The sequence below is a fragment of the Panthera pardus genome, unplaced genomic scaffold (assembly GCF_024362965.1).
Source record: "Panthera pardus isolate Hobbes unplaced genomic scaffold, ASM2436296v1 HiC_scaffold_8, whole genome shotgun sequence".
Taxonomy (NCBI): domain Eukaryota; kingdom Metazoa; phylum Chordata; class Mammalia; order Carnivora; family Felidae; genus Panthera; species Panthera pardus.
Window position 1 is genome coordinate 126,006,747 of NW_026527013.1, and position 27,240 is coordinate 126,033,986.

The following is a 27,240-nucleotide window of genomic DNA, read 5'->3' on the forward strand; positions in this document are numbered from 1 at the left end:
GATCTTGTTGGTCTCTTGACTCTATTTTCTTTTCTTTTTTATTTATTTATTTATTTATTTATTTATTTATTTATTTTTAAAATTTTTTAAATATTTATTTATTTTTGAGAGACAGAGTGAGACAAAGTGAGAGTGGGGGAGGGGCAGAGAGAGAGGGAGACACAGGATTGGAAACAGGCTCCAGACTCTGAGCTGTCAGCACAGAGCCTGACGTGGGGCTCGAACCCACAGACTGTGAGATCATGACCTGAGCTAAAGCCAGATGCTCAACCGACCGAGCCACCCAGGCGCCCCCCTATTTTCTTTTCAATAGAGAGAAAATGTGCTCAACTCACTGCACTCCCTTCAAAATCGTTGCATGTAGCCACCACCTTGTACAAACATTCACTTAGCCATGTGACAGGAGTTACATGCAATTTCCTGTCTTATTTAGTCCACCCTCAAATGCTTCTGTTATCAGGAAATGCTAACAATGAGTTGGTACTGAGAGAACTTTCAATTCACTTCTTTAGAGAATTCTGAGACTTTTCACGAATGATTCATTCATTCATTTCTTAAGAGCATGACTGTGTACTTAGTAAAGTTAGGGTTAGTTTGTCATTTAAAATGAAACAGAGGCAAAGTTAAGTTAGTTTGTCATTTAAAATGGAACAGAAGGGCAGGCAGGTAAAACTGTTTTGCTCTGTCGCTAAAAACATTTATTCTCGTGTTCTCAGCAGGTAAAATTGTCCTGATTGAGCTGGTCACTAAGGCTTGAATTAATTCAGTGGAGAAATCTATCAGGTTGTTAACTACCTATTTAGAATGAGTAATTCCTACAGCTGATAAAATATTTTTTTTTATTAACCTTCAGGAGGCACTGAAATGGTGAGCTTGGGCCTTAACAAGATTCCAAACTTCTGGGAAAGCATCCAACCTGCTTTCAGAGACTTTGATCTATCTTGGTAGAATTTCAGAAAAGTGTACTGACATCCCTTGTGAACACAATCCCAGACCTCTTTCTAGATCCTAGACTTGGTTCCTCCTCTGCATTCTGACTCTGCTGTCCTACACTCCTTGCCTCGCCCCCAGCCTGTCCTACCTAACTCTGGTCCATGAAATGCAGACCCGTTTTCACAGACAGAATTAACTAGGTTCAAAGAAGGCAGCCAGAGAAAACAAAGTAGCTCCCCATATATGCATTATTCTAAAATTACCTGCTTTCCTAGTTATCTGTTAGTGGCTTCCTACACCACTAGCCAGTCAAGAGATTTTTTTAAGTGGCTCTGTAGTGTCATTATTGAGACACTGAGCATCTTCCTGATGTGTCCAGCCCTGGGGATCCACAAGAATCAGAAGTGCCCAGGACTAAAGCAAGATCCCCAGAATTTACAAGCCAAAGAGCTGAACTTGGAAGGGAAAGTGACAAGTTCTGTTTTTTTGCCTGAATTTTCAGCATTTGCGCCAGCTCTGGAGAGGCGGGTGGGAGCAGTGGAGGGAGATTAAAGCCTTTCCCCATGTTGATTAGAAAATTGTGACCGTAGGGGCGCCTGGGTGGCTTGGTCGGTTAATCGTCCGACTTCGGCTCAGGTCACGATCTCATGGTCCGTGAGTTTGAGCCCCGTGTCGGGCTCTGTGCTGACAGCTCAGAGCCTGGAGCCTGTTTCAGATTCTGTGTCTCCCTCTCTCTCTGCTCCTCCCCTGTTCATCCTCTGTCTCTCTCTGTCTCAAAAATAAATAAACGTTAAAAAAATATTAAAAAAAAAAAAAAAAAAAAAAGAAAATTGTGACTGTATTACTGCAAATCTTCTGTATCAGGCAAGATTTGTCTTCCCTTCTTCTGTCCACCTGGCTGAAACCTCTAGGTGAAGAATAAATTGCTACATATCGATTGTTCATTTTATTTGTCCTTACCAGACATCCTTGCCGTGCATTTCATTTGTGTGGCTATATTTGAAAATAAGAGGGGAAGAAGTAACATGTATTTTTAGGCTTCATTTCAGGATGTGGCCGGGACATTTTTTTAATGTTGTTTTTGGTACTTAATTTATTTAGTAACAGCACTTAATTTGCTTTTATTTATGAAAAAACGCAACGTGTGTGTGTGCATGCACTTGCATAGCTTCTGCCTGAATAAAGTTCAAGTCAGTTGATCAGTATTTATGCCATAGCTAGAAAAGTGAGATTTCTAGAAAGCTTGGAAGCAGAAAGAAAAATTAAAATACATAAAAGGGGGCTCCTGGGTGGCTCAGTCAGTTAAGCATCCGACTCTTGATGTAGGCTCAGTTTATGATTTCACGGTTCGTGAGATCAAGCCCTGCATCGGGCTCCACGCTGACAGTGCAGAGCCTGCTTGGGATTCTCTCTCTGTGTGTCTCTGTCTCTCCCTCTGTCTCTCTCTCTCTCCCCTCCCTTCCTCCCTCTCTCCGTCCCTCCTTCTCTCTCTGTCCCTCCCCTGCTCCCTGCTCATGCTTTCTCTCTCTCTCTCTCTCTCTCAAAACAAAACAAAACAAAACAACAAAAAAAACACCACTTTTGAAAAAACATATAAAAGGATGATTTGGTCTCTGTAATTTAATTTTGTTTCAGTTCCTCATTTGTAAGCTTACCAGATAACCCTTCTAAAACACAAGATGGATCATGTGACTCCTCACCTTGTACTTGCCACAGCAGGAAGCTGAAGGGCACAATGGGGTCAGATAGACATGGATTTGGGTCCTGGCTCAGCCCCTTGCCCTCTGGGTGATCCTAATCCCTCCAGCCCCACATTCCCCATTTCTCGAGCCATGGCGTGGGTCCGAGCCAGTGGTAGTGTTTGCCCCGTGGTGAGCTGTCTAGTACCAAGTGCTGTTGTGGTTACGACTCATTACCGTGGACTTCTCTTTGTGCCCTGCAGAACACTGTTCTGGCATCCAGGACACGGCCCTTGCCAGGTGTGCAACTTGATTTTTGTAACGCTTCGCAGTGCCCCGTTTGCTTGTGCTCTACCCACTCCCAGTAGTTTGAAAGGAGCTCTAGAGCCTGTGAAACTAACCTCCGGCAGTTAGGCTATTTTTAAGTGCCTCTGGCCAAAAATGTAATGGGAAGGGAGGTTGACTAAAAGATAGTTTGGGGATTTGGCTTTCCATTTCTCCCATTAGCACAGAAAACTGAGAAGTGATGAGTCTCAGGACATTCTCCAAAATGAGAATGCTCTTTCATGAACTGCCACCTGTATAGTTCTTGCTGTCATCACGTGCCTGGGAGTGAAAAAATCACAGGTCTCTCCATCCCTTGCTGCCCACACGGAAAAGAACAATCAAATCTGTGTGGTTTGCCCTGAAATAATTTAGGAAATATGAAGGCTTTAAAGCGTAGGATTTGGCATAATGCAAATCAAAATAAAATAAGTCATGAATCAGTAATACTTTCACCCACGGCTTTGAAGTCTTTATTTTTATGATTATGGCTGCTAAGGACGGCAGGCTGCATAAACACCATTTAGAATAGCTGAAGGCTGGCATTCTGTAAGAAAAATGGCAACCAGAGCGATTTCCCTGGGGGTCCATAAGAACTAATTTTGTGTTTAATGTAACGGTTCCTAAATAACTCTGGATGCTTCACAGGAACACACAGGAAAGTGCTGGGCGCTCTGCAGCCTAGAGTGAGTCTAAGAGTGAATGAGTCTTCAGTGTTTATGGACTGAGAAAATCTATCTCTGGGGCTGAAAAAAAAGTGGGTGTTCTCATAGGAGGGTAGGGATGGGAGCTAATGTAAACCATGGGCTTTGTTCTGCTTCTCTTTGGATTATTTTCTTTGAATGTAAGTACCTACCCTCTTGTCTCGGCTTTTCCTCTCCTCCCATCTTCCTTTTCTGTGTCCCCAACCCTTTCTGTTGTCATATCTGAAACCGCAGAAGTAAAAATACTCGCCTGGGTGGCTCAGTCGGTTAAGCGTCTGACTTCAGCTCGGGTCATGATCTCACAGTCCGTGAGTTCGAGCCCCGCGTCGGGCTCTGTGCTGACAGCTCAGAGCCTGGAGCCTGCTTTGGATTCTGTGTCTCCCTCTCTCTCTGCCCCTCACCTGCTCATGGTCTGTCTCTCTCTCTCAAAAATAAATAAACATTAAAGATTTTTTTAAAAAACTCTGATTAATACATTGTACTGTGGGATGGTTTTTTTGGGGGGAGGGGGGTTTAGAAACACTGTTTCCCCAGTTGGTACCCATCTTACCCATTCTTTGAGCCTGTCACCTGAAAATATCTAAGACGGAAGAAAATTCTAGAAAGGGAAGAGCTCCGGTAGGCTAAACCAACATGGTTTGTCTTAGGAAATGTTACTGTCACCTTACAAGCTTGGGTCAGGTGCCTTTTTGCTTACAAGTAAAACATCGTAACATATATGGTTGACATTTCACAGCAAAATTTCAGTTCAGCATTTCATTAGGAAGTGACAAATGAAACTCTGTTTCAACCTTCGTCCTTGGCATGTTTCTCGAGCCAGGTAAAAATGTTGGAATCTATGGAGCGGCATATTCAGGGCAAACCCTGGCATGGCCATCACGGTGTTTCTGCTCTGACTTGGGGTCCTTCACTCTGCCTGCAGCTTTCCTACACTCTCCTAAAATAGCTGCAAAATCCTCCAAAACTCATTGCTATTTTCAGACCTGCTTTCCACTTAGAATAATTAGTTTCAATCATTACTCACAAGTTTAGTGCCTAATTTGGGACAAAGTATTTATTTTATTTGCCCTAAAAATGTCTTTTTTGAGCTTCAGAGAGCCTCTATTCCAGGAATTACTGGGTGGTGTTCTCCTCTTCCAGGTGTTCAGTGACCACGTGGTGAAACACTGGATTGTCCCTGTGCAGAGGTGGCCTCCCTGGGGGTGGAACTGACACCCTGATGGAGGGCTCCTGAAGGACAGCCAGCAGGCACAGCTGTAGCCTGGTGTAGCGCCTGGTGTGTGTTGAATGAACAGAGTGGTTCCTCTGCTTTACTTTCAACATCCAATTCATTGTCCAAGTCACTTTCTTTAGTATTGTTTTAAATGTGTTATTTATTTTTGAGAGAGAGAGAGAGAGAGAGAGAGAGAAAGAGAGAGCGAGCAGGGCAGGGGAAGGGCAGAGAGGGAGGGGGACAGAGGATCCAAAGTGAGCTCTGCACTGATAACAGTGAGCCCGATGTGGGGCTCGAACTCATGAACCACAAGATCATGACCTGAGCCGAAGTTGGACCCTCAACCGACTGAGCCACCCAGGTGCCCTCACTTTCTTTATTATTGATGTAAAATTCACATACCAAAAAAGTAACCATTGCAGAGTTCACTTGAAAGTGTGTCATCCGACGGCATTTACTACATTCACAGTGTTGTGCAACCATCACATCCGTCTCATTCAAGACATTTTCGTCATCCAGAAGGAAACCTAGTATCCTCTTCCTCTCGTCCCCTGGCAACCACCGGTCTGCTTTCCGTCTCTATGGATTTGCCTGTTCAGGGCATTTCATGTACATGGAATCCTACAATTTGGGGCCTTTTGTGTCTGGCTTTGTCACTCAGTGTATTTTTGAGGTTCACCCATGTCGTAGCAGGTATTAATAGGCCATCCCTTTCCTGTGGGTCGCTGGTGGTGCATTGTATGGATATAGCACGTTTTGTTTATTGTTCATTGGTTGACAGACATTTGAGCTGGTTCTATCTTTTCGCTGTTGTGACTAGTGCTGCTGTGAATATTCCCGTACTTGGTCGTATTGGTTTAAGTACCTGTTTTCATTTTTTTAAAGCCAAGTTATGCTTCTTTCTTAATTATCTTTCAGACTGGGATTACTTTCCTTTTAGTCAAGCTGTCCCCATGTCTTACGGCCTGTCGGCCCTTCTCCAGCCCACACTGTATACTACAGCTCTGCACCCGTGTAAAAATGCAGATCTCTTTGTGCCCTCTGTCAGGTTTAGGATTGCTCACAGGAGGAGGAACAAACTCCCTTCAGAGCAGACATAGCTCTGCATGGTCAGGCTCTGACATTCCTTGGGGCTCATTTCACCATTCTGCCCCTCATCCTCTGTGCTGTAGCCACATTCACCTTTCTGTCCTACAAATTCTCCATGTCTGTCCCACCACAGGCCCTTTGCATGTGCTGTCTGGCTGCCTGGGTTGCTCTCCCTTCCTCTTTAACCAGTTAACTCTGACTCATCCTTGGGTTCTGAGCTCAAGCATCACCTCTTCAGGGAAGCCGTCCCTGACTAAGTCAAACCCCTCTTACCCCCACCCCCACTGCCACTGTCATGGATGCCACAGGCTCCTGGAACCACTCCTTTGTGGCCCACGTCTCAGCCACAGTTTTGTGTGTGGATGATTATTTGATTAATAACTGTGTCGACAGAAACAAAAGAAGGCTATTCACAGAACATGGGTTCTGGAGTCAGACTGCCTGGGTTCAAATGCTAGCACTGCCTCTTACTGGCTGTGTGATCTTGGGCAAGTTAATTAGCCTCTCTGTGCTTCTGTTTTCTCATCCATCAAATGAGGATCATAATAACACCTACCTTAGGAAGCTATTTTGAGAACAAAATGAATTCATGTGTGTTCAGTACTTGGCACTAGAATGACCTCAATAAAAGTATCATAAATATAATTATTTTTTTAAAGTGGGCTTACATCACCCCCTGCCCCTCATACATAGACTGTAAGCTCAGGGAGGGCAGGGGACCATGTTTCTAATGCTCACCATTATAGCTCCAGAGCCTGACCCAGGATACACACACAGTTAATGCTTGTTACATTTTTATTGAATGTTTGCATGAATCCTCTTTCCTCTTCACCAGAGAAGAATATTAGCAACTAGTTTCCCGTCTTTCTGTCCATATCTGCAGGGCTGTATTTCAGTGGTCTCTATGTCCCAGCTTGCGATGTGTTGGCTTTTGGCCCTGGCCCCTGCCCCTGCTCACTTCCTCAGCTGGTTTGCTTTGAGAATTGTGCCATCGTGTGTGGAAAGTTGAAGGCGGGGACCCTCCTTCCATGGCCTTGTCATGGTGGAGTGGCCCAATCTGTAGCACAGCCACAAGAACACACAGGAGACTTGCTGTGTGCCAAGCCCTGTGCTACCTGCTTTAGAAATGGCAGGGACACCTGGGTGGCTCAGTTGGTTAAGCGTCTGACTTCAGCTCAGGTCATGATCTCATGGTTTGTGGGTTCGAGCCCCGTATCAGGCTCTGTGCTGACATCTCAGAGCCTGGAGCCAGCTTCCGATTCAATCTCCAGGCTCTGACAGCTCAGAGCCTGGAGCCTGCCTCTCTCTCTACCCCTCCCCAGTTTACTCTCTGTCTCTCAAAAATGAATACATGTTTTTTAAAAATTAAGAAATAGCAAACTGGTAAGGCAGGAACAGTTTGTGTCCTCTTGTTACAGATGGGGAAACTGAGGTGTGGAGCGGGTGAATAGTCATTTGCCCAGAGTCAAAACTCTTGATAAGTGGTAGAGCCGAAGTCTGGACGTATGCAGCCTTTTTCTAGAGTCTGTGTTCCTAACCTCATCCTTGAATAATGAACATGACCCCATTTAACATCACAGCTTAGGTTAAGGCACCAGAGTGGAGTAGACATCCCATTGAGTTCTGACCTGGCGATCGCCCCCACCTTCTGTACACGCCCGAGGGTCCTAACAGACAGACGGACAGCAGGACAAATTCTCTAGAGAGACATTTTATTAAAAAACAAAGCTAGAGGGAAAAAATAAAGGTGAAAGTTATTTATCTTAAGATGAAAGAAACTATTTTTAAAAACTCCCATCTCTTATATCAGGGGGTTAAAAAAAGAAAGTGTCACTTCCCTTCTGATTGTACATTTCAGGGGTTTAATGCACTCTGGGACCCTGTACTGCTGTGTGTTTATCACAGGTATATATATTTAAATAAACAAAGACCTCCTGATGCATTTTCAAAAATGAACACGTTATAATTTTAAATGCTAACTTACTTGGGATTTTTATTTACACCTGTGGATGAAATCATTTTGAGCAGGTGAGGGTAGAATCGGTCTTACAACTACTTTGTTAGGTGATTTTAAGATGTTGACAGTGAAATGAAATGAGCCTCAAGCAGAAATTTCTTCCAAGTAATGAAACCTCCACCACTGTGGTATGGCTTGCCCTGTCCATATCATAGCATGTCAGATGGCTCATGGCGTGAATTTAGAAGGTATTGTAATCCTGTGGCACAGTGGTAAGCAGGAAAAGCAGAACGCAAAACCGTGTGCATCTATACGGACAGACAGATGTAGTAACAAACTCCATAGGAAATAGCCTGCAGGGAAATCCACAAAAGGTTGGCAGTGCTTGTCCTGCCCAGTGGTATTCTGCTTAGATTTTTCTGTGTTTCTCTACTTTACAAATTATCCTATAAGGAGCTTGTGTTCGTTTATATCCAGACATAAGCCTCAATTTAAAGAGAAGGGGGGAAAAAAAGCCACAAAACTATCACAGTCTTCGCTCCTAGCTGAGATGAAGAGTCTTCACATCCGAAGACCTTTGGAGAAGACGAGAACCTTTGGAAGTGTCCCTGAAGGGCGACAGTGAGGGATGATGAGGATGATGGTGAGGGTGGTGGCAGTGTGGGATCCCTGTGCCCCGTGTGGCTCCGTCTCCTCCTAACCTAACTTCCACCTCTATGAAATCTCCCCCTCCCTCTGCTCTCCATTTTACAGTTCCCCTTGCAGAAAAATGTTTTGATTGTCCTTGAAAGGCTTTTTAGCCCTTTGTTATTTTTTATTATTATTAAAGAAACTTTTTAACACTTATTTATTTTTTGAGAGATGGAAACAGAGCATGAGCAGGGGACGGGCAGAGAGAGAGGGGGATGCAGAATCCGAAGAAGGCTCCAGGCTCTGAGCTGTCAGCACAGAGCCCGAGGTGGGGCTGGAACCCACGAACCACGAGATTGTGACCTGAGCTGAAGTCGTACGCTTAACTGACTGAGCCACCCAGGCACCCCCCACCCCCACCACCTTTGTCATTTTTAACCATCTTGTTCAGGAAACCCATGATAAGTAACTTGGGAGAACACAGAGGAGAGGTTACCAGAACCAGCAGCGTTCTGTTGACAGGAGTGCCTATGGGTGTCCCTTCCCTTGACTCTGTAAAAGCAGCTAATGATTAGCTGTTTGTGGAGGGTCAGGAAATGTCTCTGTTTGCTTTTGATCTTCCTCAGCATGATAATGTTTAAACAAGGGTGAACACTCGCCCAGAATTCCTTGCGGGTGCCCATGGAAAGAGTGTGTTCATGGAGCTGATCTGGAAGTGGCCCCTGTGCCGAGTGATGAAGGGGCTGTAAGCTCACTGCCTCTCCCCGCCGATGAGGAAGGATGGGGTCTGAGCTTTAGAGCAGGGGCTGCCTTATGAAGCTCTGAGTGCTTGGCTCTAGGTTACAGAATGGGCATGTCCCGCCAGTGCCTGGTCCCTGCCAGGAGGTAAGCTGTGGTCTGATGTGGTGACCTCTCCAGAACTCTGTGTCCCCGGGACCCCGGGGGCACTGATGATGAAACTGACTCAGTTCCAGAGAACCCCAGATTTGGAAAGCGTGTGGTACGGTGCCTGCACCACATACACCGTCGCCTAGATCAGTTGGCGGGCTTGTTTTCTGAGCTTTCTCCCCTCTGTGCATTTCGGCATTAGAGCTGGCCAGACCCGGTTCCCATCCCACGTGGCCCACTTGCTGGCAGTGAGTGACCTTGCCATGGTGCCTGGTTTCCTCAGGGGTCAAACGGGAGCATTATTACCTGCCTTGCAAGGTTATCAGTAGGAGTAAATGTGATAATCTGTGAAAAGTGTCTGTCAAATTATTGGCACTTACTTTCCCTGCCCTTCCCTTCCCCCTCCGGCTCTTACTTTTTTACAGGTTTCAGAAGCTGACTGGGCTGTAGGTTACTGGCCACCTGTGTTTCTGACTATTGTTGGACTTAGCCAAACTTAACCTATTAAAATTACTACCTATTAAGAGTATGCTCTTATTCCAGGCAGTTTAGTGAGGGGTCTTCCGGGTGGAGCCAAGGGGACATGAAAGAAAGCTGATGCCATTTTTTGGAAGAGTGGAATCCACTCTCATGGTTTGGGGGAAAGGCCTTTGGACAGTTCAGTGTCCTCTCAATGCAATCAGCTTCTCCGTGGAGTTCATACAGCAATTATCACAGAGAAAGAGGGAGAGAGGAGTTTATGAGAATCTTGTATTTCCTCTCCCTATGCTTCCTTCACCCCTCCCCCCTCCGCCTTTCCCTCTTTTCTCATCCTCGCCTCCTAGAATTCCAGAATCATATGGTTTTGGAGCTGGAAATGCCCTTGGACGGGGTCATCTCCTCCCGTCCCTGCACTTGATGGATAGGGAGACCAAGACCTAGGGTCTCAAAGCTTCTCCTCTTCTTCTAGCCCATGAAGGTGGCCCACTGAGGGGCTAGAAGAAACTAGAAGCTAGAAGAAACTTGGCCCACTGCAAAGCTAGAAGAAACCAAGGCCAGTTCTTCCTTTTAATGTTGGAATATGGTAGTTGCTCAATGAGCCCCCAAGGAGCAGAGAGAATGACCGACGCTCCCCCTCTGCGGATTCCTGACCCTGTAGGGAAGGCCCTGTAGGCAGTGCTGTAGCAGTAAAGTCAGAGGTGCTCAGAGCCCTGGAGAACCCTCACCCTATACTGCTCTCTGTCCCACATTGCACCTGTCTCCCCTCAGGGATACGTGCCTGTGTTTGCATTGACCTAAGACAGGGGCTTCTTTCTTCTATGATAATCCTGGCTCTTTGGAAACATAGAGCATAAGCCACCGAGCAAACTTGATCTCTTCTGGACAGATTGAGACAAAGAGGAGGTTGAAAGACTTTTCGCTTTTGCTTTGTGTCCATGTTATACTGTGTGTGTGAGCCCTTGCTCTGCAAAGAGGTGTGCCAGGGCCATTAAGACCGCTGATAACCATTAAGGCACTTAGCTACTAGGAGAACTAAGCAATGTAACTGAGTACTTGGCTGCCCCATCGACCTTCAAAATATCAACATTCTAAAGGCTAAACAAATATCCCAGAAAAACTTTGCAATAGGCTTGTTACACTTAGAAGGCCAAACATGGTTCTTATTGAGTTGATACTGAGATGTAATTTGCTTTTGCGTTGGTGTTTTCTTTTAGAGTACAGTGACGTTTTTTAATGACCTCAACCATTCTTTGGTTTCACTCCAAATGGGATCATTTACAGATACCCATAGATGTGCTGGCTTCTATTATTGTCCATGGCATTTCCGCCCTTGGAGATGCTGGCAAAGATAAGCCCTTGCTTACAATTAACGGTACAGAAACTGTTGTCTCTGTCATTTGCTCCCATGCCTGTGGCATCCAAATGAAAGTTTAGTCTCTTGACCTTGCATGGTCTGAGTCGGGGACTTCTTTATTTTATGATGGCAACTTATCTTTTTTAAGGAAGCTCACCTGTGCTGCTTTAGCCATCATATACTGCGTTTTCAGAAGCTGTCATTGAGTGTGCAGAGAAAACTAACGGTTCACATGTGGAAAACTCACTGTCCAGGAGGTCACCTCCAGGATCCATAAAGCAAGCAAAAACAACCAACTCAAAGCAAAGCAACTTTATCTGGAAATTTGACCCAGAGGGTTCCAAGTGAGGACATCCCTCCCCCACCATCCAGGATGCAGGATAAGGGTGGCCATTTGGAGTTTGCTTTTGAAAATGCCTGCCAGTAGTCCGAAAAGTCTGTCTCCAGCTAACTCTGTGGGCACCACTGTAACACATCTTAATACCTAGCTCACAGGTATCTTAAGTTAACTGAACGGGGAAGACGAAAGGACCACTGAGCTTGGTGGTGGCTGGACAGGCCACCAAGTGAAATTAGATTGCTTTTCCTATTTGTGTTTCTCACTCAGGACCGGATGAGCAAGGAATATTTATTTCAGGAAGGGGGAGGAGTAGAAAGAAAGAAAAAAAAAAGTCCAAATGTCCACGAACAAATCGCGGTTGGTCTCAAGCCTTGGAACCCTTCTGTCACTGCAGAGACAAGCTGAGTCAGCTGATCCAGGGCAGACCCAGGGCGCAGCACATCTGAAACATAGCCAAGAGTCTTTTCTCTTAGGACTTGGCATTTCTGAATGCCTATGCCTTGGGCATCTTGTAGATTGGAGTTAAAATCTCTGACACTGAGTCCCATGATTGCTGAGCCAAAGAGCAGAGGGGATTTGGTGTTGATGAAGCTGGTAGTGAGGTGGGTGTGAAAGAATGACGATATCACCCATGTTTGGTCTGAAGCTAGAGGAACAAGTCCAGCCTATGGTCGTTCTTGTAACTCATCTTGGGAGAGAGAAGCCATAAGGTGGGATCCTCAGGAGACCTCTCTGATTCATCCACTCAGCGAGTATGTGTCGCATGCCTCCTGTGCGCTGGGCTCCCTTCATGTGTTACCTCATGGGATTATCTGAGAAGAGGCCCAGTCAGATGCTTGCACGGGGTGGGGGTGATAGCTGAAATGGTAGGTTTGTTTTGAATAATGAAAACTGTCTTTCCAGACCACAGGTATGAAAAATATGAAGGCTGAGTTCAAAATAAGCAATTGCAGAGCCTTGTCTGAGTTGCTCACGCTTCAAAGCTGATCGGGGATCCTGTGAGAAATGCACAGATTGGCCCTAACCTCAGAGATTCCGATTCTGTGAGGGATGGAGTTCACAGATCTGTGCTTTTAAAAATAAGAACCAGTGTGATTTTGATGGAGGCAGATGGTGGGCTAGCCCCCAGGATTCTAGAAATACATTTGTAGGGTCGTAGTTTTGGGTTGTGCAGGTCAGCTCCCTGGGAGATTTTGTCCCAACCCTACATACCCCCCATTTCCACCCTTTCTGCCCCGGTGAGCCTCTTTTACTTGGAAGAGTATTGTTTCTACCTGCTGATATGGGGACGAAGCAGAAAATTTGAGAACCAGCTGTTCTAAATAAAACAATTTTAGGCAGAGTTCAGAGGGAGGGCTCTCAGAGGTTGCTTTTGTTTTCCTGTGAAGTTTTCAGGAGGAAGGACCCAAGGGTCCGTCCAGTAAGGTGGGCTGGCCTCATCTGGGAGCCTGCCCTACTCCGTCTCTTCTACCTGCCTGGCCAGGAGATAGAGTAGTGGGAAGCAGACCTCAGTTCAGACCCTCCTCTAACTCTTCTCCACCGTGTGATCTTGACTGGAAACTCACAGATGGCTTAACCTTTCTGTGCTGTAGTTCACTCACGAATAACTGGTAGGGTGTTCGCCTCATGCAGGCCGGCTGGGGCAGGTAATAGGGACGATGTCTACAAAACAAGGAAGACTCCGAAGCAGGCTTCTCAAACTTGCCAAGCTTGTAAATCACTCTGAGGTCCTGAGAAAATGCTGATTTCAAGGCAGTAGGTCTGGGGTGGGCCTGAGACTTTGCATTTCTGACAGACTCCCAAGTGAGGTCAGTGCTGACGGTCCACGGACCGCACTCTGAGTAGCAGGAATCTAAAAGGTGCTCTTCAGTGTTGCTGTGAACTGGTAGTGCAGTCAACTAAGTTAACAAACTGGCAATTCTTTTTTCAGCCCTAGAAATAGAAGACAGTCCTACCCCTTACCTAGCACTGAGGTCTGTGCATGCAGATGTGGGCATAGAACGCTTCTAGCCATAAATAATTTCCCCCTGGTTCCTTAAACTATTAATTGTCTCTGATAATATGAGATACTGAATAAGAGGGCATAGCGGGGGGATCGTCTACTCTGTGGGCTGAGAGAGGTTATCAAGATCAAGGCTTCAGATGTACAAAATATAGGTAGCCCTTAAAGGTCAGGAATTAGGGTTCCTTAAATCTCCTAGAGTTTACCCACGAAAGAAAAGCTTTTAGATAGAAAACAAAAGGAGAATGTCTTTCCCTCATCTGATAACACCAGCTTTAAAATTGTATCCAAGGCACCTGGAGGGGCTGTTAAAATGCAGATCACCTGGCCCCCGCCTGGAGTTACTAACTCAGTAGGTTGAGAGGGGCCTGGGAATATGCATGTTTCATGAATTCCCAGACGATACCGATGATCACACTTCGACTAGCTGACTTTAGGCTCCAAAGGCCTTCTCTGAGAGTCGTAAGCATGGAGAGCAATGGAAGCCTGTGTCGCTTCTTCCTTCGCATGCTAACCCTTCCGATCACAGTGGCGTTGCCTGGAATGGGAGTGTTTAAGTGGGGCTGGCGGTTACAGCGTGAACAGGAGATTCACCTGTCTTCAGGTATCTGAAGGCTCTCTGAGGGTTAGGAAAGATGTGATTTGTGGCTCTTACATGTTGCAGTTCCCAGCACAGCAGGGTCCTGCGGGTTCTCTAATCTGGGTGGCTGGCTAATCACCGGAGGGGGTATTTAAAAATAGAGCCTCCCCAGGGTGCATCCTGAGAGATTTGGGTGAGCAGCCAGGTGCGGGACTCCCTGCGTGGAGAAGAGCGAAGCACCAGATGGGCATTCGGAGCTTCTCTCCTTTTTAATGATTTTCAGATTCAGCTCTAATGATCACTCAGCAAGCAAATGATTCCCTGGCAGGAAATTGGACTCTTTGTGGAGTCCATTTCCTCGCTAGATTCCCTAAAGTTATAGTCAATACATTCCGGCTGCATTTTCCAAAGTGCTTCATTTCCCATCCAAGGATGGCTTCCAGCCAAGACCATCTGGCCAAGGGGATTCATCTGGGGTGAAGGCCCTCATTAGGAATAGCACACTGTCCATGGTCGGGAACCGATAAAAGCCCTAATGATCAAATCCCAAAGAGAACACTTCTCAGGCAAACTCAAAGTGAGGTTAAAATTGAGGCAATTATTTAGATAATCAGCTGCAAGGAGCAGTCCGCCCCCCCCCCCCCCCAATTTGTGTGTCATACATGGACTGGGGAGTGCCGTCTTCCCTGGCGTTTCCTGGTTCACCAGCAGAGGCTTGGTGAGTGTCAGGGAGCACCGTGCTCAGTGTCAGCTGAGCTTTATAAAGGCGACTCTGGGAGGTGCCGGGTGGCTCAGTCGGTTGAGGGCTTGATTCTTGATTTTGGCTCAGGTCATGACCTCACAGTTCGTGAGTTGAGCCCTGCATCAGGCTCTGCGCTGACATTGCAGAGGCTGGCTGGGATTCTCTCTCTCTCTCTCTCTCTCTCTCTCTCTCTCTCTCTCAAAATAAATAAACTTAATAAAACAATTTTTTTAAAGGTGACTTGGGTACAATCTCTGTTCTTTATGTTATCTGCTATCAGGGAAAGGCAGACACTTAACCATCTAACTGTAAAGGCAGAACCCCAAGAACAGCACATCTCTTTTTTGTTTCTTTAAGATTTTTGAAAGTTTATTTATTTTGAGATAGAGTGTGCAAGCACGAGCTGGGGAGGGGCAGAGAGAGAGACCGAATCCCAAGCAGGCTCTGCCCACTGTCACCACAGAGTGCAATGTGGGGCTTGATCTCATGAACCGGGAGATAATGACCTGAGCCGAAATCAAGAGTAGGATGCTTAACCAATGGAGCCACCAGGCGCCCCTGCTTTTCTTTTTTTTTCTTTAAGTTTATTTATTTTGAGAGAGAACGACATGTATCTAAAGTAGACCTCCTGCCATGCTTCCTCCCTTGCCCAGGGAGGGATGCTCATCTTCCCTCTTAAAGCTAAGCAGCGTGAGGCCCGCCCAGGAGGGGCCAGGAATGCAGCTCTCTGCAGCTGAGGTGCTCCTGCAGAGGGCTGGCAGCTGACAGCTGTTTGCCCACAGCACTGCCTGCCTCTGGGGCAGAGGCTTGTGAGGGTCTGGCCAGCTGCAGTTCTCCAACCTTCGCAGGGATCAGAATCACCTGCAGGGCGGGCTCGTTAACAACAGGTCACCGGGCCTCACTCGCCTTTCTGATCCAGTCGGTCTAGGATCAGACCCTGGCCGGAGGCTTTCTAACAAGCTCCCAGGTGATGTTGAAGCTCCTGGGCCCCGGGCAGTACTTTAGGAACCACAGGGATAGGAGCTATCAGCATGGCCATCACAACTTACCCAGAGGACACATGGAGGGTGACTGAATGACAGAGAGGCAGGAAGACTTCACGGCTCTGCTGGTGACCCAGGTGAGAGAAGATGGGGCTCTGAAACAGGCCACGGCCATGGGACTAGAGAACAAAAAGAGGGAGCTCCGGACCCATGAGGCGGTGGAATCAGTGGGCCAGGCCGGAGGAGGAGAGGGACGAGTCAGAGCAGCTCTAAGGATGGAAATACCAGGAACTGAGATAGACATGGGGGGAGGGGAACGGCAGGTCCCTTTGTGACCCCGTTGGGCTTGTGGTTCTGTGGAGACATTCAGGTAGAAATGTTAAAAAGGTTGTCGAAATGCCGTTCACACCTTGGGAGAGAAATCTGAGCCGCAGGTACAGGTTTGGGGGCCTTCGGGACAGAGGTGTAAGCGGAAGCAGTGGAGGGAAGTGAGGTTAGTTGAGGACAGCTCACGGGAGAGGGGGTGGAGAGGCGCCCAGGGGAGCCAGAAGACTCACTTTGCAGGGCCGGACACAGAAACGGGTGACTGGCATGCTCCGCCTTGCATGACACACGGTGTCCCCCCAGAAGGGGTGGAATCCGATGCTGGAGCATCTCACAAATGAAACCCAAATATGACAAACGCTGGGGCCCCCTCAAAGGAACTGTCGTCAAGAGGCTGGCTTACGACTGAGGCGTGAGTTCGAGGAGCTGGTCCACCTCTTTGGGAGCACGTAGTTTGTTAACCCTTCATTTACTTGGCCGGTGCGGTTGTCTTTTGCCTTGGTGATCAAGTCCCTCTGTGGTTCCCATGCCATTTTGGAGGAGCCGCGCAAGCGAAAACAAGCACAGCCTATAAACACACGTGGGGTGTCGGAGCCACGACAGCAGGGCTTTCTTCTCGGAAGAGCATCAAAGCGAACATATGGTGGTTCTAGATGGGGGGGGCTGCTTTTCCACCTGTGAGCTAGGCTCGGGGGACAAAAGACCCCCACGTATTCCTCTTCCTTCCTCCACGTTTGGTATCTAGACCCTCCTGGGACCTTGAAACCACCGGTTTTACAAGGATCGAAAGGATTCTGACAGCTTGTTTTGAGCTATCTGTGCTAGAATGCTACAAAGCAAATTGATGATTATGAACTGAGAGCCCCCTCCCCCCCCCCCCGTGATAACTGTGCGTTTATAGGTAGTTTGCTTTTTAATTTGTGGGGCTTTTTTAGTCCTCTGCGTCTTCACGAACCCTAAGAACAGAGATGAAGTCCGACAAGCCTCTGAATAAGGCTGATGAGTCAGGCTCAGGCATCTCCTGGCTCCTCCGGCTGCCCCCAGCTGGGTGTGCTTTCGGTACGAACACACACCAACTTGTGCTCTGTCTTTGCAGTTCTGTACAGAGCTAAACCAGCCTCTCCTGCCCAACATCCGCAAGTGGAAGCAGCCCCGGGGATGCTGGAAAGCCGTTGTCGCCGAGATGCCCTCCACGCCGCTCCAGAAGGTACCTTCGTCTGCAAAACTTGGATTTTATCTCCGTTTTGTGGAAACCTTTCTTTTCCCTAATCACAGACATTTAAAACTTTCCTTTGCCAACATCCCTGGTGCAATTTTGTGTTGCTGCACATTTCTTAGCTCTTTGCTATTCGTTGCAAAATGCCCTGGTTCTTGCTTCATGTTTCGATCGGGAATGGACGGCTGCCCAGGCGGAAACGGGGGTTTGGGGTGTTGGGAGGAGAGGAGAAATCCTGTCTGGAGCCAAGGCTGCAAATGGGGTATTTCTGTCCTTTGTCCTCTTAATCCTGTCGCCACAGTTCTATCCTCTGCCAAGTTTGTGGAGAGCCCATTGTTCATTGACTGAAAACTTCAAATTCACTTAATTCATAGGCGAAGCATTTGCTTTTGGTGGTAGAAATTGTGCACATGGAAATGTTCTGTGGACATTTTGAGCAGATTTTAATTTTGAGTCTTCTTTCGTTGGTATTTCCCCTGTGGCTGTGGGTAAATCACTGTAAGGATATGTTTTCACTCTGACAGATCTATTCAAGACTGAGGTTTTTACTCATTTGGAATGTTTGATATTAGTGGGGTTTTAGATTTTAAAATAGAGTTCTGGTAGCTAATCTTGAGTTGGAAATTGTGTCATCACATAGTTTTTCTATAAATGCAGATGTTGTATTTCTTTCTCTCTAGTATACCCAACATGTTTATAAACACACAAATAGCATTTATGTGAGGGATATTGAGATTTGGAACTTTTAAATTATAAATATATACTGGCTTAAAGTTATCTGGTTAATTATTGACCATAAGCTCTCTTTTTTAGCCACGACTTAAAAAGGTGATATAAATCTTATTTCTCTGGGATTTATGTTTTGGAGTGTAAATTGTTACTGTAGGCGATAGCCAGTGTACTTTCCCCATAGGCTGGAAATTAAGCCAACTTGGAACGTGTCTAGTCTTTCCCTTTGTAGCCCATGGTTGTTCCTACTCAGTCTACATAGAAATAACACTAACCACTTTGCCTTTTTCTTTAATGTTATTTATTTTGAGAGAGAGCAAGAGAGTAAGCATGAGTGGGTGAGGGGCAGAGAGAGGGAGAGCGAGAATCCCAAGCAGGCTCCACACTGTCCGCACGGAGCCTGATGTGGGACTTGAAATCGTGAAACCGTGGGATCACTACCTGAGCCGAAACTAAGAGTCAGACGCTTAAGCGACTGAGCCACCCAGGCGCAACCCCCCTTGCCCCGCCCACACCTTGCCTTTTTAAAAAAAATAGTATCTTTTAGGTGGGTTCATTAGGATCTTATAGTCCATTTAACACTCTTTATTTGTCCACTGAAAAATTAGAAAGGTTACTACTGCATGCCAGGCACTTTGCTACACGCCAGATAGACATCGGTAAGAAAAACAGACCCGGTGACGCAGCCCTGCCTGTTTTCACTCATTGTGAGCCCAGGGCAGGGATTCAACCTGAGCTGATGGAGCCCCTCCCTCCGGGAGCTCACAGCCTGTTGGAGGGACGAGGCAGGAAACCCTGCTCCAGCCTGGGGCATCAAGGCCATTGGAGAACAGTGTGCCGTTGCAAGGAGACCCGAGTTCAAGCCACTTAACCTTCTCAGCCTCCGTTCCTTCATTTCTAAAATGGGAGCAATAGCCCCTTCCTTAAGTCACTGGGTGGCTGTAGGATTTAAAAAGATAATGTGCATTGAAATGCTTTATTAACTGCACACAGGCCAGGGCCTAGCAGCATCCACGTGAGGCGGCAGGCTGTGCCAGGCTGCAAGGCTGTGCCCACGCACTTGTTGCCGTGGAGGGTTGTGGGCCTTGTGTGGACAAATCTTCTGGTCTCTCAAAAGATGCACATACCTGGATTTTAATGTGGCATTTACTGAATCTTAAATATGGGCAGATAACCTAAAAATTCTTTAAACACTGTTTGATAAATTGTATCTGTGAGTGGCACATGTTCGATCTCTACCCGAGATGGAGATGGGAGAGGGGTAGCTGCACCTGCCGTCTGCCCCATGCCTGCAGTGACGTCCACGCGCCTCTCTTCAGTTCTCGGGTCCTTGCCCCACAGCTGGAGGGACAGCCGCACATGAGAAATTGCGATCTGTAAAGACCAAACGACTTGCCCCAAAGTCCTCTAGCCACTACCAGGTGGAGTCAGCCCCGAATCCCATTTGAGGGCTCTGGCTCTAACACCTGATCTCCCGTGGCCCGGCTTGGAGGCACAGCAGTTCTTCTGGAGGTGGGGCCTCCTGGGTCCCGGGGCTGGGAGACGCTCCCAGGAACACCCGGTCCTGCTGGGAACGTGGGTGAGCAGGTGTGAAGGGCCGCATTGAACAGGAAGGTGCCTACTGGGAGGGCCCCTCGGGCAGTGGGTTGTGCACACTGGGGAGCCACTGAAGGTTCTTCAGCAGAGCTGACCACCTGAATGGTACTTTAGGAAGTTTACTCTGGCACCACTGCTTGAGAAGCAGTAAAGGGGGGATAACCCTCCCAAACCAAAAGGGCAAATCCCGTTTTCCTCACTTTGTACCCAAGGAAACAGGTTTAGAAAAGTGGGGGGGCTCCCATAGTCCCGCAGCTGAGTGACACAGGTGGCCCTGAGATCCAGCTCTTCTGATTCTTAAGCTGGTGCTCTCTCCAGTGGGTGGGCAGGCCTATGGTTCTATAAATACCAAAGCATGCAGAACACAGTTCCCTGTTCGTTCCTTCCCTCCTCCTCAACACAAGTTGGTCTAGTTGAGGTGCTGAGCCCAGCAAGGCATGCGGCTGGGGTCCAGCCGATGTTGGGGACTCAGCAGAGGCCACTTAGGTTGTGCAGAGTCACTTCCTTTCTTTTCGCAATGAGCACCACCGGCCCCTCCAGCGATGCCACGGGTCCCGCTGCCAGTCTCGGGCGGCAGAGCCTCTAGATGCTGGAGTGAGGTGGGAGAGGAAGCTTTTCCTCTTTGCAGAAGGCCCCTAGGGATAGCAGTGAGAAGCTGGCAGATTCTGAAGCCGGAGATGGCAGCGTTTAGCACCAAGCCCTGGGACACTCCTGACACGACTCTCTGGCCCTCATGGGGCCCTGCACCGGGGCTGCAGACCTGTTCACCCGCAGAGGGCCCTTGACCACTTCTAAACCACTGTGACTCTTAGCACTGACCTCCATTCATCCAGCAAATACTGAGGATTTGCTAGGTGCTGATTGTTGTATGCAGCCACTAATTGGTAAGCAAAGCCTACCGCTGAGAGTCTTCTATTTGGTTCTCAGCATTGCTGCTTACCAGCTGTGGGATTTTAGGGAAGTTACTTGACCTCTCTGAGCAGCTGACCCCCTGCCTGGTAGACAGGGATATGAGTGTCTGTCATAGGGATGTGATGATTAAAAATTCTGTGCTTAGTTGGAGCCTCCCTTCACTTCACCCCCAAAGAGATAACAGCCTAGGCCCCTCTGGCTCCACATAAAACTCTGAAATTGGCAGCGTGGGATATTTGGGGCTGGGGGCAAGGAGGAACGTGCTGTGGCTTTGGGGGTGTGCTTTTGTTTCTGAAACAGTCCCTGTGCATGTGATCTCAGGACCCAGTGCAGAACCAACCAAATCTTCTCCTGGCTTCCCCTGCCTCTTCCCCCAGCGTGGGGCTGAATCCTGATTCAGACTGATAGCTGTTCCTCTCCCGCAGGGGGCTGGATTCTCTGGATTCCTGTGGGACTCTGCGGCCGGGGTGGAGCTGAGAGACGCCACCTCGCAGGAAAGTTCACCTGGCAACGGGCATGGGAAGCCCACGGGTCCCAGCCCGTACCTTGCGAGGTTCAAGGTACCATTCCATGTTTCTGTGAAGGTCTACTTCTAAAAGCTGGGGGGTGGGGGTGGGGGGTGGGGGTAGGGGGTCCCTTTCTAAACTGAGATCCAGAGCGGCCTCTTCTTTTTGTCTTGATTTCATTCTCTTTGAGGGTCAGGTCAGCATGTCCTCCTAGGGTTCCCTTGGCCGGTGAACTTGTCCAGAACAGGAATGAGAGGGATTGGGGGTGGGGGGCGGGGGGCGGGGGGTGGGGGGTGGTGAGGACTCTAGCTCTGATAACTCTGGCATCTGGGCACAGAAGATCAAATGGCTGGCTCCCAAACCTAACGTGTGTCAGAATCACCTGGGGGGCTTGTCTTAAAATCAGGGATTCCTGGACCATACCCCAAACACACAGAATTTCTGGGACAGGGCCCAGGACTGCCTATTTTTCAAAGGTACCTTCAGTGCTTCTTCATTCCTCTGGCATTTGGAGATCACTGGATTAGAGGACAGCAGAATGGGTTCTGAGGATATGCTTCTCCTTACCAGGAGGTGGAAGGGTGGGGTGGGAGGTTGGGGGTGGGGAGGGGAAGACCCTCAAGGGGTCATCTGAGTTTGGAGGGTTTCAAGAGGAGCTTCTGGGTTGTGGAGTCAGGGCAGCCCCACCACTGACCTCTCCAGATGAGCCCTTCCCTACGTGAGCATCGATAGGAGCAGGGGGACTGATCTGAGCTGTCTTTTTGATTGACCGGGATGCACCTGGGATACGTCATGAACAACAAACAGTCAGAAGCTGGGCATTAGGAGGAAAAAAGAAGCCAGCAGCCAAAATAGATCTCCCAGTTGGCACTCAATTGACCTTATCCCCATGGCACTTACCTGTGAAATCCAGGGTCAGGCAAGAGTGGTCCCTTGCCACAGAGCCTGCTGGGTGTTTGAGCACCCCCTGCCCCCCCCCCCACTTCTGTGTGCTCCAGAGCAGTTCTGGAGCCTGAGAGTTGCCTCAAATCACAGCACGGTCTCTGGCGGCACGTGGCAGGGGCAGCCTCTGTGCTGGGAGCTGTGTTGGTTGCAGCCGGGATCTGGACCAGGCTCTGCCCCCGGCTGCAAAGTTGCTGGGGTTCTGTGTGCACACGCACGCCTGGGGGTGCCTGTGGTTGTGCTTAGGAGATTGATGTGCAAAATCTGCCAGTTACCCTCTTCAAAACCTCCTAGTGCCACCCTGGATTTCTGTTTTATGTAAAGTGGTCGCACTTGCTTTGACCTAGCAGGGCAACAGCCAGACCAACCGGTGTCTCCAATTTTGTTTATTTATTTTTTTTTAACGTTTATTCATTTTTGAGAGATAGAGTGTGAGTAGGGGAGGGGCAGAGTGAGGGAGACACAGAATCTGGAGCAGGCTCCAGGTTCTCCTCCTAGGCAGGGTTTCCCTGCCTGTGGCCTTAAGGTGGTTTCTCTGTGGTCAGAGCCACAGCTGCAGAGGGCTCTCCAGGCTGGGTGGTGATGATGGTGAACTGGGGTCATGTCTGTAAGATGAAATGAAGTGAAGCCTTCACTTCGTGGGGGCTCCCCCTGCACCCCTGTCCTTCCTGGCAGTATTTAGCGTTTGTCACCACGACAAATGGAAGGGCAGGAGTGCCAAAACCCGAGCAGCTGAGCAAAGCTGCTGTGCCCAGGAGACCATCTCTGTGTGTTTCTGTCCCTGCCCACCACGACACCTGCCCTGGGGACCCAAGGCTGCGACGTATCCCGTGCTGCCAGGCTTCAGCTAGCTTTCCTGTTCCTTTGAAATCTGGTGAAAGTGAGCAGCAGGGCACAGTGGTCTCCAGAGAGAAGAGAACACAAAGGGGGCGGGTAGGTGGGATGTGTGTGGGGTGGGGAAGGAAGTGGGTCCCAGCGGTGAGTCCTGGCAGAGGGATCACGGTCTGGCCCTAGAGGGTAAGACCCCAGTCTTGCTTAACCACCAGCTGCGGGAACCACCGCCTCCTGTTTTGTGGTTGCTTACAAGGAAAAAACAAAAAACAAAACCTGACCTTTCCAGATGCACCTGGTTTTCCAGACCCTAAGTTGGAAAGGGGGGAAAGGTGATGTCCTACAGGGGCCTCAAAAGAATCCAAGCGCGATCTGTCTTGCATTATCTCTTGGAGTGTGAGCTTGCCTTGTTTGTGTTTGCTGTTGTCAACATCGTGCAGGAAGCTGTTCCTAAGTCAGAAGCAACGAATACAGGAACTGTGAGCATCTGAGCCTGTCCCTGTTGCTTTGTTTCTTCTTGCCTAGGTGGGAAGCAATGACTTGACCCTTGTGAACCTTCACCTGGCATCCATGATCCTCCCAGGGGGCGACAATCCAAGCAGGAATCACAGTGACAGCCACCGCTTGGCTACCTTTGCACAGACCTTGCAGGAAACCCTGAAAGGTAGGAGATTGTCTTTATCCTCGGCTGGGCCGACAGCTCCCACTTCTGCAGGGGGCAGGCAGGGGGCTGCCTCTTCGGAGCATCCCTCCGATCCCTTAGGCTGACAGGGCTGTCAGCAGCAGTGCATGCTGGGGGCACAGAAGACCGTCTGTCAGCCCCTGCATATCGTGGAGCCCAGCCACCCCTGTGCATGGTGACACCTCCGTCTCTGGGCCTACCATGCACGCTCCACACTGTCGGCTTTGGGGCTTTTCAGCCTCTCTTTGATGGAAAGGATTAAGGGGGAAAAAAGTGACGACACCCTCCCCCGTGACAAGTCCTCCTGCGTTCAGCTGCTGCTGTGGTGATGCCACCTGCAGATTGGCACGTGCTCGTCTTGTGAAGGAAAGACAGTTGGTGACTGGGAAAGTCCTGATTAGCACAAGGTAGATTTTTTCTCCCTGCTGGGATGCAGATCACCCCGGAGCTCTCAGAAAACCCACATTTAGTCTTGGCTCCTTCAGTCGCTGTAGGACCTCAGGGAAATCAGCACACTACTTGTAGCCCGTCCAGTCAGGGACTGGCCAGCGCTCGCCTCAACAGGGGCGGCTGGGGAGGTGTGGTGGTGATCTGTGGATGTACCGGGCACACAGTGAGGGCTCAGCGGACACGAGCTGACTCAAAACATACCAGAGGATTAAGAGAGCAGTGAAAAGAGCAGAGCTTCAGTAGGAAGTGGGCTCTCTGTTTCCAGGCTCTGCCCCAGCAATACAGAAATTTTCCCGTGTGCACGTTGACCGGAAGGAAGAGTTAACGCTGCTGTAAAGACTGGGCTTTTTGGCTGGACTTTTCAGAGCCCTGCCCTTCTCTAGGTGGGCGTTTACAGCCGGAGGCCCAGAATTGCCTTAACGTGTTCTTGAGTTTTCACCAATAGTCTCTAGTTTTCTAAGCCTTGTCCATGTTAGATTGGCCCCTCACAGGGGTGACTCGTGAGAATTCGGCTATAAAAATAATTTGGTCAAATTAGAGCTTTACATTTTAAAAAGACCTTTTGATTGTAGTAAAACATACGTAACAGACACTTACCATTTACCGTTTTTTTTAAGCGTTTGGTGGCAGTACGTACATTTACATGGTTTTACAACCATGATGTCCCTCCGTCTGCAAGACTTCTTCATCTTCCCAAACCAAAACTCTGTGCCCGTTCAACATGAGCTCCCCACCGCCTCCTTCCCCAGCCCCCAGCAGCCACCCTTCTACTTTCTGTCTCTATGAATTGAAGCACTCTAGGTACCTCGTACAAATGGAGTCATGCGGTATTTGTCCTCTCGTGGCTGGCTAACTTCACTTACATCGTGTCTTTATGGTTCATCCATGTTGTAGTATGTGTCACAATTTCCTTCCATTTTGGGCGCCTGGGTGGCTCGGTCGTTAGGCATCTGACTTTGGCTCGGGTCATGATCTCACTGTTCGTGAGTTTGGGCCCCACATGAGGTGAGTGTGAGCCCCGCTTCAGGCGAGCCCCTGATAGAAGCTTCTCTATCTCTTTCTCTCTCTCTCTCTTTCTGCCCCTTGCTCACATGCACATGCTCTCTCTTTGTCTCTCTCTCTCTCTCTCAAAAAAAATTCCTTCCTTTTTAAGGCCAAATACTATTCTGTTGTGTATATATACTGCATTTTGTTTATCCATTCATTGGACGGTGAATACCTGGTTTCCATCTTTTGGCTGTTGTGAATAATGCTGCTGTGGATGTTGATAGGCAACTTACATTGTGAACCAGGATGTGCTGTGACTAGCATTCTACTTAAATCAGGGGTCTTCCGGCTAAAAAAAAAAAAGTCACAAAGATGTCTAAGCTGAGATACTCCATCCAAGAAGCAGCTCTGTGGGAAATTGTTCACCCACAGCTTGTCTCTAGCCTATTAAAAAGATGACTTCATAGCATTTAAAATCTGTGGACGTTTCTGTTCTTGACCTCAAGCTTTTCCTTGTCTGTACACGGAAGCAGAAAAAAAAGATGCCAGTTCCTAACTTCTCTGATAACGTCTCACTGTTTTTTTCTGACATCCAGAGTGCGGTCAGGTTTTCATTCCAAGTTGCCAAGGGACTGTTGACCCATAGCCCGGCTTGCCTTGACTTGTCCGGGTATGGACAGTGACTCATGTTCCCAGTGCCCTTGTGCTTATAACTAATATCCAGTTGTTAACTGGTGACACAGCAGACCCAAGGGTTCAGGAAGTTCTCGAGCATGCCCAAGGTACAAGGGCAAATTGATTATTAGCAGAGGTGGCTGAGCTAAAACAAAGACTAAGCTTTTATTCCACAGCTATCAGAGCAAACAGAGCCAATTTGATTAGCGAACTCTGGGCCTTTCTGCCTTTGTCTGGAATGCGCATCTGGGTTGACCTCAGTGTGTGGTGTGCCAGTCCTCTGATGGGATGGCTTTCTTTCAGACCCCCCTGGGGCTCTCTCTGTGAACTCAGCGTGAAACAGGGTGCATAGTATGGCTTGGCATCTGGGTAGGACTATCCCTCAGTGGCGACCAGCTCTTGCTATTGTCACTGGCGTCCTGTAAATCTAGGAACTATCTGAGGAAGTCAGCCCCAAGCATCCTCCCTGCCGCTCCTGGGAACTAAGGATCCCATCCCAGGCAGATGGCTTTTTAGGAGAATTCAGGCCTCTGTGCACCTGTGGATTCTCGGAGGCAAGGACTGTGCTTGCTGCCAGCACAGAGCCCAACGTGGTGCTTGAACCCACAAAGCCGAGAGACCTGAGCCGAAACGCAAGAGTCAGATGTGTAACTGTCCGAGCCACCCAGACGCCCCATCACGGAGAGCAATTTAACCAAAAGCGGATGAGTTGTGAGAGACCTGGATGTGCGCATTCAGAAAGAGCTGTGGTGTTGTCATTCCTGAAGTCACTCGGAGCTGTGTCTGCTGACCTCTGACACCAGCATCTCTCCTGGTTTCAGAATCGCTTTTGGCCCAAACTTTTTCGGGTCTGCGTCCCAATGAAAACGTGTCTCGTTATATGGGAACGTCCTGCCTCATTTCTCCTAACCTTCGGCTTTTCTTGTTATTTAGTAAACATAGCATCCTTGTCTTTTCTCCTTTCAAAAAGTACACCTTAATTCTGGGGGCTTTCCTCGTGCCTCATTCACCCATTTGTTCCATACGTGCTTATCGAGTGTCTGCCGTGCAGCAGGCACTGTTCCAGGCACATGGGATTTTGTGAACAGCCGCCCACGTCCTCATGGCTCTCGCATTCTAGCCCTTTATGAAGAGCCGTGAGCTTGAGGGCTGGCAAGCCACTCAGCCTCTCAGAGACTTAGCTTCTTACCTGTGGAGAAGGCCCAATACCAGGTGAAGGCTCATGGATGGCCAGGATGAAGGCTCATGGATGGCCTTAGCACTGGCCAGGTAGGAGTTGTTCATTTTATTCTCAAGTCTGCTTTCCTGTTGAAGTTGGCACTGATTTCTCAAGTCATGTTGAGATGTTGTTGAGATACAGCCTAGGGGTACCATTACATCTCTGTAGGCCACAGGTGGAACCCCAGGAGGGTCTGCCATCGCACCCCCTTTTGTCCCTCATGGTCCCCAGAGCGGGTGTCATCTGCAGTGCACGAGTGCCCTCTGCTGGTGG

General features: G+C 48.5%; 1 protein-coding gene across 4 annotated transcripts in view; it reads left to right on the forward strand.

The window, feature by feature from the left end:
- EEPD1 (endonuclease/exonuclease/phosphatase family domain containing 1) overlaps positions 1 to 27,240 on the forward strand; it is a 202,412-nt gene that overhangs the window by 171,133 nt on the left and 4,039 nt on the right. For all 4 annotated transcript variants that reach the window (XM_019418136.2, XM_019418138.2, XM_019418137.2 and 1 more), the window contains 3 exons: positions 17,319 to 17,429; positions 21,101 to 21,235; positions 23,480 to 23,618. In XM_019418136.2, coding sequence (XP_019273681.1) covers positions 17,319 to 17,429; positions 21,101 to 21,235; positions 23,480 to 23,618 — 385 coding nt within the window. The remainder of the gene's footprint in view (positions 1 to 17,318; positions 17,430 to 21,100; positions 21,236 to 23,479; positions 23,619 to 27,240) is intronic.